Here is a 14,329-nt window from a genome sequence, read left to right as displayed (position 1 = left end):
CGTTGGAGAGACAAGATGATATTCTTGTTGTCCGCTCTCAATATCTACTATGTTCTTGATTCTGCCTTGCCTCCGATGCCTGAGCCCACAGCAGAAGATTCTGACGTAGTCAAGGAAGAAAGGAAGAAACGAGAACTGTTGTGTCGAGGCCATATTATGAATACTTTGACAGATCGACTCTATGATCTTTACTGCAATCTGAAGTCGCCAAGAGAGATTTGGACTGCTCTACAAACTGCATACCAGAATGAAAAACGAGGTATTGACAAATTCCTGGCTCTGCAGTACTTTGAATTTAAAATATTTGATACTAGGCCTATAATGGATCAGATTCATGAACTGCAAATCTTAGTATCAAAACTAAGTGATCTTGAAGTTAAAATTCCTGATGCACTTCAAATAGGTGCTATTCTTTCGAAATTGCCTTCCTCTTGGAATGACTATAGAAAGAAAATCCTACATTCTATGGATAAAATGACTGTGGAACAATTTCGTACTCACATTCAAATTGAAAGTGAGACTCGTGCTCGTGATGCTATTAGTCAGCCTTCGAGTTCCGCAGTCAATTTTGTCAGTCAGAATGATTCAGGAAGTGGGAACAAACATCTGAAAGTTTCCAAAAAGTCTTCTTTTAAAAAGAGAAAGAACTTTAGTTGTCATCATTGTGGAAAGAAAGGCCATATGATTCGGGACTGCAGATATAGAAAGGCAGGAATAAATTTCAATGCAGGCAATACCGAAAAGTATGGAAAGATTAAAAAAAATCTGGAAATTCTGAAAAGGCAAACGTAGTGGAAAATTCTGTCCAAGGACTGGTTGTCATGGTTTCCGCAATGCAAATTGGTATGGTCACAAAGTTGAATGTGGCTACCGCTGCTACAAATACTCAAGACTGGTGGCTAGATTCCGGTGCTACTATTCATGCCTGTTATGACAAGAAGATGTTCAAGACATATGCAGAAGTGCAGAATTCTGAACAAGTCTTGATGGGAAACCATGTTGTGGCAGATGTTGCTGGAAAAGGAAGTATTGAGATTAACTTCACATCTAGCCAGAAGTTGACATTACTGAATGTGTATCATGTTCCTGATATGAAGAAAAACTTAATGTCTGTTGCTTTGCTGTCAAAGAAAGGCTTCAAGATAGTTATTGAGTCTGATCATGTAATAGTGTCTAAGAATGGAGTTTTTGTTGGAAAAGGCTATAACTGTAACGGCATGTTCAAATTGAGTATTAATGAAATAAATTATGTTTCTGCTTACATCGTTGAGTCTGATTCTTGTTTATGGCATGCTAGACTAGGACATTTAAATTTTGGCTCCTTGAATTATATGTCCAAAAATGGTTATATCTCATGTAAAACTCAACATATAAAATGTGAAATTTGCATACAAGCAAAGATGACTAAGAAACCATTTCGTAAAGTTGAAAGATCCACAGAACTATTAGATTTAATACATTCAGACTTGTGTGAATTAAATGGAGAATTAACTAGAGGAGGCAAAAGATATTTTATTACTTTTATAGACGACTTCTCTAGATTTACATATGTTTACCTACTTAGAACTAAGGACGAAGCTTTTCAAAAGTTTAAAGAATACAAGTCTGTTGTGGAAAATCAAAGGAGTAGGAAAATTAAAATTATTCGAAGTGATAGAGGCGGAGAATATTTTCCTAACGAATTTAATAAGTTCTGTGAAGAGCATGGCCTAATACATCAAATGAGTGCCCCTTATACTCCTCAACAAAATGGGTTAGCGGAAAGAAAAAATAGAACTTTGGTGGATATGGTTAATGCTATGTTACTTAATGCACATCTGCCACATAATTTATGGGGTGAAGCACTACTAACTGCATGTTATATTTTAAATAGAGTACCTTCAAAAAGTATGCATATTTCGCCTTATGAGCTTTGGAATGGTAGAAACCCAAATTTAAATTATTTTAAAGTGTGGGGGTGTATATCCTATTATAGAGTACCTGACCGTCAAAGAACAAAATTGGGTCCTAGCAGAATTAAAAGTGTTTTTGTAGGATATGCACAACACTCCAAAGCTTATAGTCTACTAGATCTAGAATCTAATGTCATTATAGAATCTATACATGTTGAAGTTATTGAAAATAGATTTATAAATGACAATGTTGATAAAATGACAGAAATAAATGGAAAACGTATTGATGCTAATAAATTGTCGCTTTTTGAAATTATTAAAACTAAGGGAAGAAGTGATGATATGTAGATAGAACCAAGGAAAAGCCAAAGAATAAGAAAAGAAAAACATCTTGGTTCTGATTTTATTTCTTCACAATCTATAGTATTTCTTGTTGAAGGAGATAGGACAAACGTTTGTAAGCAAATTCCAATTGTATTAAATGTTGAAGAAGACCCAAAGACGTTTCAAGAAGCAATGTCTTCTAAAGACGCTGCTTTTTTGGAAAGAGACCATTAATGATGAAATGGACTCAATTATATCCAACAACACTTGGGTTTTGGTTGATCTTCCTCTTGGATCAAAACTTATAGGTTGTAAGTGGGTCTTTAGGAGAAAGTACAATACAGATGGTTCTGTCCAAACCTTCAAAGCAAGATTAGTTGCAAAAGGTTTCACTCAAAAGGAAGGCATAGACTATTTTGATACATATGCTCCTGTTGCAAGAATAACATCCATTAGAGTCCTTTTATCCTTGGCCTCTATCTATGATCTTTACGTACATCAAATGGATGTTAAAACAGCCTTTTTAAATGGGAACCTTAGTGAAGAAATATATATGCAACAACCTGAAGGTTTTGTTCTTCCGGGAAACGAGAAGAAAGTTTGTAAATTGATAAAGTCTCTTTATGGTCTTAAACAAGCGCCTAAACAGTGGCATGAAAGATTTGATAGTGTAATACTATCAACCGGATTCGTACATAATAATGCAGACAAGTGCATTTACTCTAAATTTACAAAAGAATATGGAGTAATAATTTGTTTATATGTCGATGACATGCTGATTTTTGGTACGAATCTACAAGGAATTACCGAGACCAAGAAGTATCTAACCTCAGTTTTTAAAATGAAGGATTTAAATGAAGTTGATACTATTTTGGGAATCAAGGTCAAAAGAGATAACAAGCAAGTGACTTTGTCACAAGCACATTATATAGATAAAATCCTTACTAAATTCAGTCATTTAGGAATAAAGGGGTATAATACTCCTTATGATTCTAGTGTTAAGCTAACTGCAAATACTGGAAGAGCAGTAACACAGTTGGAGTATGCAAGTGCGATAGGTAGTATGATGTATGCAATGCATTGCACTAGACCCGACATTGCATTTGTTGTTTGTAAACTTTCAAGGTTTACCAGTAATCCAGGTAATGATCATTGGAAAGCAATAAGTAGAGTACTTGGATATTTAAAATATACAAAGCACTTAGGCATTTGCTATAATGGTTTTCCTAATGTATTAGAGGGATATTCTGATGCAAGTTGGATTACAAGTGTTAATGATAATAAATCCACATCAGGATGGATATTTACTCTAGGCGGTGGAGCCATTAGTTGGGCATCCAAGAAACAAACATGTATTTCCCATTCTACTATGGAATCTGAATTTATTGCATTAGCAGCTGCTGGAAAAGAAGCAGAATGGCTGAGGAATATGTTACTTGATATAAAGTTGTGGCCACAACCTATGCCAGCCATTTCCATATTCTGTGATAGTGAGACTACAATGTGTGTTGCTCACAATAAAATATATAATGGGAAATCGAGACATATAAGCTTGAGACATGCTTATATAAGAGAATTAATTACAAATGGAGCTATAGCTATAATATATGTGAGATCAAATAAGAATTTGGCTGATCCACTTACGAAGCCATTAGGTAGAGATGTAGTACAACAAACTTGTGGAGGGATGGGGCTGAGACCCTTAAATTAAATACAAGGAATAGGAACCCCACTTTGAGTTAGTATACACTCTAACAATATAAGTTCAATGGGTAATAACAAGTTACTTGTATTGTTTAAGCACTGATCTCCTCTTTAGGAGCCCTAATTCTATTGTACTACTTACTGTTATATGAGGAGTTAAGGAGTTGTTAAATGCTTGTTATAACAGGGGCATAAAGACAAACTCCAAAGTGCATACTGTTACATGAAGAGGTTGATTAATCTTAATGGAATTATTCATGTCTGGAGTAACAGGGACATAATAACTAATTCCACCTATATGAATATTGAAGTGGTGCCGCTTCTAGCAAGATTTAAAGGGTTGATCTTGTAAATATTCATGAATTCAGGATGAGCACATGGCCGTAAACGTGCTAAAGCGAATACTGGATTTTCTAAGCTACTAGATAACGCTGTGTGTGTGGTACTTTCGGTTTTGGCACAAGGATTTGTGGTTCAAATCTTAAGATACCATTAACTTCGTCAAAACTTTAATATACTTACACTAAAGGAAAGTTCAAATCTGTAAAAGATACTTTCAATTATTCACAAGTGTTATGAAGTGAAATAACAAACTAGTGGGGGATTGTAAGATAGTTTGTTATTGGCAAGTTGGAAGTGGGATTCTTCCCACATCAGAAGAAAGAAGTTTCGTGCCTGTCATGTGAAACACTCCCGGGACCGACCTTACTCGTACCGTGTCTGTTAGCCTCCTCATTGATCATTATGAAATAGCACATAACAGGCACGAGATTGTCTCAACAGGCACGAGATTGTCTCAACAGCCACGAGACTGACTCAACAGGCACGAAATTGACTCAACAGGCACGAGATCCTAAAGTTAATTATTTTTTAACAGAAAAATCAAATTTATTTGAATTTTAAATTCAAAATTCGAATAAATAGTCGTGTCTGTTTATGAAACAAGACATCTTTTCTGAAAAGGTCTGTTGGTTGCCTATAAATACACAAGAATTCCAACGAAATGAAAAAGAAAATTACAAGTGTTATTGCAGGCTTTGTTGTATCCTGAAGAGAATCGTTTTGTATTTTCCCTAAATTAGTATACAGGCGATAACTCTTTAAGGACAACCGATTTTCACGCCTCAAAGCCAATTTTATTTATTATTATTTTCTAACATGGCGTCCTCGATCAATTTAGTAATTTGGACCTTAGGAATAGACAAACTACAAATTTAAACTGTTCTGATCAACTCCTTAACTGATTCAGAATTTTTCAACACTGGAAAATTAATATATGAGTACATTAATTTTGGAACTTATACATGGAATCAAATGATTAGACAAGAAGAGCGAAACCAAATATTACAACAAATTATAAAACAAATATTAGAACCACATTCACGAACCAGTGATTCTTTTATTTTAAGAAAACATCAACCAACTAATAGCGAGTTCATGAATTCCTTTTTGCCAAATTCAAGTTTTCCTTTCACATAGAAGCCACAGAGCTGGGATTGACCCTGCTACAAACATCACGAATTTCCAATTGAACGCCCGGTGAGGGAGGCAAGTTTCCCATCTTGATCATAGCAGCAGCAAAATCTCCCAGGAAAACAGCACCATTATTGCTGTAGGTCGTAACAATAGCAGCAGTGGTGGTATTCCCCGTCAACACTTGATCCGAGAAAAGTATGCCCTGGTTCCTGTTTAAGTCCTGGAAGTAAACTCTGTCGAACACAGCAGGAGTTGTATCCAGTTGTTGCAAGTTGGTGTCGTTTTGGGTGACGGAGCAGTTGCATTGAAGACGTGCCGCTGGGTTAACGTTGTTGCTGTTGCACGCGGTGGCGCACCTGGTGAAACCCACCGTGTGGGCACCGGCTAGCGCCACCATTTCCCGGGCATTAAAGTTTTTGTCATTAAATTTTCTTATTTGGACGGTTAGATTGTCGAACGGAGCTGGAAGCTGAGTTAAAGCACCAGTGAAGTTGGCCGCTCTTGCATCTCTTCTCCCAAGTGCAACGTTATAGCCTTGTCCTCCTAGCTGTCAAATACACAACAGAATTTTAAGTTATTCCCTTAATGACATAGTTTTATAATTTACACAAGAATCATGACATGTTTAAAAACATAATTCGAAAAGTATTTCTTTGTTAAACTCCACAAGTTCACATAAGATGAAGCGATGGAGTAATAGTAACATAATTACAAAAGTTGCAACAAACCTACTATCATATATTAAAATTCATTGATCGTGCAAAAATTTTTAATATTATGTGTGTGTATAATTGAAATCTTTAAGGTAGTTTTTGCTGATAATGTATATTTAATTGCTGGCCTAATAATTCAATTTTTGGTTAAACAATTAATTTGCTTTTTTTATTGCAAAATTAGTCCTGATTGTCAAAGTATTGACATACCTTACTGTTGGTGGAAGGCAACTCTTAATCTAGTAATATAAAATTGGTTTCGCTGTCTTGTGTAGCGAACAGAAACTCTATACCCCAAATCCATGGGGGTGGAATTTGGGTGGTGGTAAATAATCGTTAAAGTAAAATTTGGTACGTTACAGATAGAAAATTAATGAACTTACTTTAACAACAGAATCACGAGCAGCAATAGCTAAGATGTCTGCGCAAGATACAGGCGTGTTGGGACAAGTATCTTTTACTCTTTGTTTAGCTTGTTCTATGACTTCAAAACCTCTGGCTGAGTTGTTGTTGGGTGGTGAGGTCTTTTCCCCTTGGAATGATCCGGGAATATCGTCTAGAAGAACTCCTCCATCGCAACCCTGTTAATAAACATGTAGCTATTAGTCAACCGTAATCATCACTTCATGAGTAGAATATGTTTTAAAATTATAAATGAACTAGGTTACGTGAATTGATGTAAAATGAACCTTAATCTTGCTTTATGGTTAATGAAAATGAAGTTTAATGGCTAGATAAGCTGAAAGAAGAAATGGAAGCTCGGTCATGAGCATAGATAGATAGTCCGGATGAGAATAATGAGAACGCGCAAATGACATTCAGGCGTATAAAAATTGGAAAAGCGTGGCAAAGCTTTGTCCAGGGGTAAAATAGGAAAAAGCTACTCCCTTCAATCAACTTTATACGGCAATATTTACTTTTTAGTAAAAGAATGAATTTTTTTTAATTTTGGTAATAATTTAACTTTAAACTTTCTTATTTTATCCTTAATAAATTGATTTAAAATCACACAAATATATGATTTATTTTAAACCACAAATTTCTATAGTCTTTTTTCCTTCTTAAATTTCGTGTCTATTTAAATTTTGCCACATAAAATGAAAATGCTACATAAGTGACAGTAACAAACAAGAATTGGAAGGCAATCTAAACAGAAGCAGAAAAGACTTTTCCAAGTTAGGGTGGGTTTGACTTGTTCCATGCAGGTTCACAGCTCCACTATATGTACCCCTCCACTCCCAAAAAAACCCCAACTGAGAATTTTCATTATAGTCGTAATAGCAAACATTTCTCATAATATAATAATAAATTGATAAGTACGCGTTTGATTGAATAAATACTAGCTAGGACAACTAACTTTTTATCATAAGTAAATAGATTGTTTTGACCTTATTTTGGTTCATGCATTATATACTCAATTATGGCTGTGGTAAGGGCAGATCTAGTTACAATCAGTGAAGTGAAGGATGAACAGTTGGACAACCTTCATCGTAGAAAATCTCAAACACTCATAGCGAAATTCTTGGCTTTCGACGGTTGTGAAAAACTCCTTATATCCCGTTAAACCTTTAAAAATTGTTAAATTTAGGAAAACATTTGGAAAACAAAAAAAAAAACTGTCTTTTATTGATTCTTTTTCTTTGCCCTCTTGTTCTTTTAAAGTAATTAAATACGGCAAAAAGAGTAAAGAATGCGAGAGCAGTAAAAAGAGTGAAGGAATTTACATCAACAAAGCAGTCATGGAAGTGGAGACGAATGAGAGAAGCTCCCATGCGCCTTTCTCTATCAATTGCACTGTTCACAACTCCTCGAACAGCCGAGAAGATGCATGCCGATGGAGATAATGGTTGAGTTAACTTGCTGTCTGAATTTTGCTCAGCATTATTATTATTTAGGGTTAAAATGCTGGCTGCTGACTCCAGCAGATCTAACTCTGGAGAAAGTGTTTGGAATCCCTTACTCATGGCTTCATAAGTGTTCCTATAAATGGCAACACCTGCAAGTGCAAGAGCCAAAAGGCTCAGGGCAAGGCTCAAATGACTCAAACGAAAAGCCATGACCTAATTGAAAGAAATGTCTATGGAGGCAAAGGCTGTGGATGATTTTGATTGTATTTATGCTTCTATTTATAGGGAGTTAAGACTAACAAATGCACGCAACGATTAGTCATCCTTCGGCTTTAAATAATTGCGAACACACAAACTGAAAATTGTCGTTTGGTGTGGAATTGACTTTCTTAATATTGTACAAGATTTTCTCCTTCCCTAGTTCTAGCTGTGTGTTACGTGTGATGCTTCCCTTCGCAATGTTTCTCCGATCTTTTTGTCTAAAATATTCTAATTTTCTTTCATGTAGTCAGAATCAATACCAATATCCTTTTATTCGTTTTTTTCTCTTTTGGAGTAAAAGGTAAAAAACGCTAGTTTACTTTTAATCGAGAGTAAAGAAGAAAATTCATATTTGTTCTTTATTTAGTATGTGTTTGACCATATAGAATAAAGACAGTAAGCCAGTTTAGTTTGTATATATACGAGAGAGAATAAAGGCAATTGAAAAAAGCGCATATTATTAAGGAATTAATTCTGAATCTATATACAGTGAATAATATGATTGGCAACAATCTACTCACTTTTTCCGCAGACGTAGCAATGCACGCAATAGATATATGTTACAGTGATTGATTAATTTGGTTTGACATTTGTATATAAGTACACTATGAGAAGAAAAGTCGTTTAGATACAAGTTTCAACTTAGAAAATAAGAAAACGCGGCTCCTTTAGTTGAACAGATGTAATAATCAGTACATTAATTTCAGTCGGGATTTATGATATGATTTCATATGCATGACTTTATTAGGTTAATAACTATAAGAAAAAAATGGAAGCTAATGGCCGCCTTGGAGCATCAGCTCTTTGCTTTAAGAAGTCTATGCCCCCAAACCTACTAGGAAAATCCTCCTCTAGAACGGTACTTTCTTTTATTTTGAGATATATATATATAATTTCTTACAGCTTTAAAAAGTTTTAAATTTCGACTTTAAATTTTAATGTGATGTTTTCCGTATTAAATAAACATTTCTACCATTGTATTAAAATTGGTAAAATCAATTGTAAATAGGAGTCCTCCAATGCGTAAATTGTTCCAATAAAGTTTGAACCTATTCGATCTTTAGCATGGAGCAAAGGTTTATGTCCCCTCTATCATGTAGATAAGTTATGCGTCTTTTATTTTGATGATTTGACAAATTTAATAAGAGAACAAGATAAGGAATCTGATACAATTAGTTCCCTTGCAATCAGAGTAACTAGTCAAATGTCTGGTTCAATTCTCAGTAAAATCAGATAAGGAAACAACATAGGGAACAACAGAGGGAACAGATTGTGATCACTTCCCCTGGTCGTTGTACAGTCAACTCTATAATTGTAAAAGCTGTTGCACTATACCGTCTGGCAGGTTGCTGCATTGTACCATTTGGCAGCAGTACAACAGCAAAGTTGTAGCTTGCTAAGGCCAAACTAAAGGGCACTTTATTGCATCATCCTTGATGACATCGCACACACATATTATCAACATTAGGCAAGGGATTTCATCTCTCCAATACTTGCAAATCAAAACAATATTCTCTCAAGTGCTAGCCAGCACATCTCTCAAGAACAAAGCTACTGCAACCTCAAGGACCAGATCTAAAGATTGAAGATATCTTAAATCCTTAGGTTTGTTGAGTCTTTGTTATTTTGTTCTTTACTTGTAATTCCTACTTAGCTTAGTTAGAAGCATTGCGTAGGAAACCTTTGTAAATCATAAACCATTGTGTTTGTGTCTTGGCTAGAGTTAGTTGAGTTGGAAGTCTTTGTAATAGAGGTATTACAAAGTGGTTTGTAATAGGTGTGTTACAAGTTAGTGAGGAATACCAAAGTCTTTGTAATAGAGTTTTTACAAAGTGACTTATAATAGAGTATTACAAGTTAGTGAGGAATTAAGAGGTTAATTCCTAGGTTGCATATGTTGTAATCTGAAGTTTGCTCGGTTTAGTGGAGTTGAAATCCTACTAGGGTAGGTCGTGGTTTTTAATCCCTTAAGCAAGGAGTTTTTCACGTAAATATCACGTGTTCTTTATTAACTGCCGATTTACTGTGGGAACAGAAACCTGGTTCCCTATATTGTTTGGTTTTATAGTCTGTTGCTTACTGTGAGAACTGATAGAGAACCTGGTTCTCTATATAGTTTGGTGGACGCTTAGTTTCTATCAATTGGTATCAGAGCAGGTTCTTTCTAAAAGGTTAACACCTATAAAGGATCTACATGGCTGCTCCACCAAACTTTGAGGAAGGACAATCAACATACAGACCACCAAGATTCAACGGCCAATACTATGGTTGATGGAAAACAAGAATGCATGACTACATTATGGCTGAGGACTCAGAGCTGTGGTATGTAATCTGTGATAGACCTTTTGTTCCCATGAAAACTGTTGGTGAGGGAACATTTGCAGTCCCAAAAACAAGAAAAGAGCACAACGATGCTGATAGAAAGACTATTGAGAAGAATTTCAAGGCAAAGAAGATTCTTATTTGTGGTATCGGACTAGATGAATACAACCGTATCTCAGCTTGTCAGTCTGCTAAGGAGATTTGGGAAGCTCTTCAAACTGCCCATGAGGGAACTACTCAGGTTAAGCAGTCCAAAATTAATATGCTTACTACTGAGTATGAGTTTTTCAAGATGTATGAGGATGAGTCTATTCAAGATATGCACACACGTTTAACCTCCATTATCAATGAGCTTCACTCCCTTAGAGAAGTTATCCCAATAAACAAGCTGGTCCGGAAAATACTTAGTGTTTTACCAGGTTCTTGGGAAAGTAAAGTAAATGCTATCACTGAAGCCAAGGATTTGCAGATGCTGACCATTGATAAAATCATTGGAAATCTCAAAACTTATAAGATGAAGAGAAAGAAGGATCTTGAAAGAAAAGAGCCCAAGAAGGAGAAGAACCTGGTTCTCAAGGCTGCCAACAAAGACTCAAGTAGTGATGAATCTGACATGGAGTATCTCACTCGAAGATTCCAAAAGATGATTCGAAAAAATAGTGGGATTCCAAAGAAAGGAAGTTCTAGCAGGAATTTCAAAGAAAATGATTGCTGCCATAAGTGTGGAAAGTCTGGACACTTCATTAAAGACTGTCCTCTTCATAAGTAGGATCATTATAAAACTAACATTAATAAGGTGGATAAGAGGAACCAGGTCCCTGACAGGAAGTTCAAAAGAAGAGATGTTGCTGACAACATGGTGAAACAAGCTTTGGCTAACTGGGGAGATTCCACTAGTGAATCTAAAGGTGAGGATGAACAAGGAGATGCATCTATGATGGCTGTTGACAATGAATCTTCAGAATATGAGTCAATCTTTGCACTCGTGTGTTGATACCCAATTTTCCCTCATATTTTAAATATATATCTATGAACGTGCGTTGCACGTTAATAATGGCATGTGATAATTTAAATATTTATTTATATGAAGGAACAAAAAAATTTAATTAATGATAGAAATTTTATGTATAATAATGCAACAATCGTCTAAATGCCGAAAAATATTATTGTATTAGCATAATGCATGAATTTAAAATAAAAGCACATCATCAAAACTTACACAAATGATCGATTTTGTCATGTTAGTTGGATAATTATGTATTATATATAGTTTAAAAGTATTTAATGTGATGGTATCTTAACGAACACTTCTTCGTGGATAATATTTTTTTGTATGTTTCCTCCTAATGCTTTGGCTACTATATCTTAACCCGAACTCTTGTTGTCATATACATACTAAAAATTATTTTCACACAAATTTAAAAGGATATCTTTAGATTCGGAAGACGAAAGCTGAATTCAGGGATAAGAATATACTTAGAAGCACATTAACCAGTATCATAGTTTTTGCATGTATGACGTTATTGTCAAAATTTCTATATTCTATCTGTGTGCTATTACATAAGCTATTCGGTGTATCTAAGTTTTTCAGTAGCATGACAGGCATATTTTTCTTCAAAATTAACCTATATACAATGGAAGATCAGTTTTAAGTTAGTTTATTATATAAACGGTGACACTAACATATGTAAAAAATAATAAACTTGATAACAAACGTGTATGGTAGAAGACCATTTGGTATTAAAGTATTTAAGTATCCTTCTTGATAGTAATTATTGGTGTCATTTTCTGCTGCGTCAAAAATAGAAAAATATTTTGTTTTTACTATAAAATTTGGCAATCATGCACTCTTCCTATGAGTTCTTCCGTTTAATAATATAGGGCTATTTTGGTATATAAATATTGTATTTATGCTTTTATAATAATATAGGCTCTCCTGTTTCTAAATGAATTTGGACAATATAATACATTCTCAAATTAAATTAATAATAGTACATTATAATACGTTTTCAAATTAAATAAGTAATAGGAATTTTTAAGAAATATATCCTAAAAGTAATAGGATTACATGACAAAAGATATTTATTTGTTCAATTTTATATGAATTAGACATCCCGAAAATAATTATATAATAGAATTTCTAAAGGTAATCATGTAGGATTCTGTAACGACCCGACCGGTCGTTTTGAGCTTTTGTACTTTGATCGCCAGTTCTCAGGAATGACTTGCCCCGTATGATGTATTATGACTGATGTATATCGATGGTTTTGGTTTTCAGGAAAATCGGAAGGAATTTGAAAGAACAATCTCAGATGAAAGCTTTGAATTTGAAAGGTTTGACCAATAGTTGACTTGTTTGTATATGATCTCGGATCAGAATATTTATGATTTGGTTAGCTCAGTTAGTTAATTTATGACTTAAGAGCGCAATCGGAATGCATTTTTGGAAGTCCGTGGAAGGATTTGGCTCGAATTGGCAAAGTTAGTATTTTGGCGAATTCCGGTTGATAGGTAAGATTTTGATCCGAGGGTCGGAATGGAATTTCGATAGTTGTTGTAGCTTCGTTATGTCATTTGTGATGTATGTGCAAAATTTTAGGTTATTCGGACATCGTTTGGTCGGATTTTTGATCGAAAGTGTATTTCGAAAGTTTTTGGAAACTTAGACTTGAATTCGATGAGTTTTGGGTAATTTGATGTTGTTTGAGGTGTTTTGATGATTGGAACAGGTTTTAATGATGTTATGAATTATGTTGGCATGTTTGGTCGGGGTCCCATGAGTCTAGGATAAGTTTTGGAAGAGTTTTTGGAAGATTTTTGCCATTTTGAGCATAAACATGTAATGATCCAAAGGTCCATTTTTAGTTCTAGAGATCGAAATATGATTTTGAGACTTTCAAAATTTTGATAATGAATTATAGGAGTGATCTGGAAAGTTTGGTCTAATTTCATCAAGTCGCGATTGGGTTTTTGACGCGAATCATGAGTTAATTGTTTAACGAGCGAAATGGATATCGTACTGAGCAAATGAGCTCCGAATTGAGTTTCGATTGAAGGACTATGTTCGTATCATTTTTTGTGAGTCATAGGAACAAGAATCATCGAATTATTGCTGGTGCAGCAGGATCTGGTGCGCACCTTTAGCGACCAGATTTGTCACTTTTAGCGACGGGAATGGCTCTTTTATTGACCAGAATATGTTTATTAAAGCTGTTGCGTTTTTCTGCTCATTTTGACCTTTTTTTGGTGAAAGAACACGGCTTCGGGCTATTTTTGAGCAAGAAATCATGGGAAATATTGAGGTAAGTCACTTGTGATCATTTCTACTCCATAATATTGAATTATCATCGAATAATCCGACTAGATTGCATGTTTTTAAGGTGTAAATTGGGGATTTGGACCTAGGGATTTGAAAATAAGATTTCAAGATTTGGAGGTCGAATTGTTATCGGAATTTAATAATTTTGGTATGGTTGGAATCGTGGTTGAATGTGTTGTCGGATTATGTGAGTTTTGTTGAATTCCAAAGCGTGGGCCCGGGGGCCGGGTTTGAGCAATTTCGGGATTTTGATGTTAAATTGGATATTTTCGAGTGGGTTTCGCTTCCTTAGCATATTTTTATGATTATGTACTGATTGTGGCTAGATTTGGAGCATCCGGAGGTCGATCCGTGCGGGTGAGGCATCGCGGGCTAGATTTTGGACCGGATCGAGGTAAGTAATGATTGTAAATACTGTCCTGAGGGTTTGAAACCCCGGATTATACGTCGTTGTGTTACTTTGAGGTGACT

At 35.1% G+C, this 14,329-nt stretch overlaps 2 protein-coding genes across 2 annotated transcripts; one reads left to right on the top strand and one right to left on the bottom strand.

Moving 5' to 3' along the window:
• Positions 1–5,161: 5,161 nt before the first annotated feature.
• Positions 5,162–8,224, bottom strand: LOC104210110 (suberization-associated anionic peroxidase-like). Its single transcript, XM_009758915.2, has 3 exons — positions 7,834–8,224; positions 6,493–6,690; positions 5,162–5,943 (listed from the first exon to the last, which is right to left on the bottom strand). The coding sequence occupies exons 1-3, from the start codon at positions 8,164–8,166 to the stop codon at positions 5,392–5,394; spliced, it is 1,083 nt and encodes a 360-aa protein (XP_009757217.2). The 5' UTR covers positions 8,167–8,224; the 3' UTR covers positions 5,162–5,391.
• A 2,277-nt stretch (positions 8,225–10,501) lies between these two features.
• Positions 10,502–11,308, top strand: LOC138883745 (uncharacterized). Its single transcript, XM_070164457.1, has one exon. It carries the CDS (start codon positions 10,502–10,504, stop codon positions 11,306–11,308), a length of 807 nt encoding a protein of 268 aa, XP_070020558.1.
• Positions 11,309–14,329: the final 3,021 nt, after the last annotated feature.

This window comes from Nicotiana sylvestris, chromosome 2 (genome assembly GCF_000393655.2).
Source record: "Nicotiana sylvestris chromosome 2, ASM39365v2, whole genome shotgun sequence".
NCBI lineage: Eukaryota > Viridiplantae > Streptophyta > Magnoliopsida > Solanales > Solanaceae > Nicotiana > Nicotiana sylvestris.
The sequence above is the reverse complement of the archived record's forward strand: the minus strand, read 5'-3'. Positions and strand labels throughout refer to the sequence as shown.

Coding starts and splice junctions, on each gene's coding strand:
- LOC138883745 (XM_070164457.1), top strand. CDS start 10,502: ATGCATGACTACATTATGGCTGAGGACTCAGAGCTGTGGTATGTAATC.
- LOC104210110 (XM_009758915.2), bottom strand. CDS start 8,166: ATGGCTTTTCGTTTGAGTCATTTGAGCCTTGCCCTGAGCCTTTTGGCT. Junction 6,691..7,833: donor TCCATGACTGCTTTGTTGAT/GTAAATTCCTTC, acceptor GTTTATTAACAG/GGTTGCGATGGAGGAGTTCT. Junction 5,944..6,492: donor CTCGTGATTCTGTTGTTAAA/GTAAGTTCATTA, acceptor TGTATTTGACAG/CTAGGAGGACAAGGCTATAA.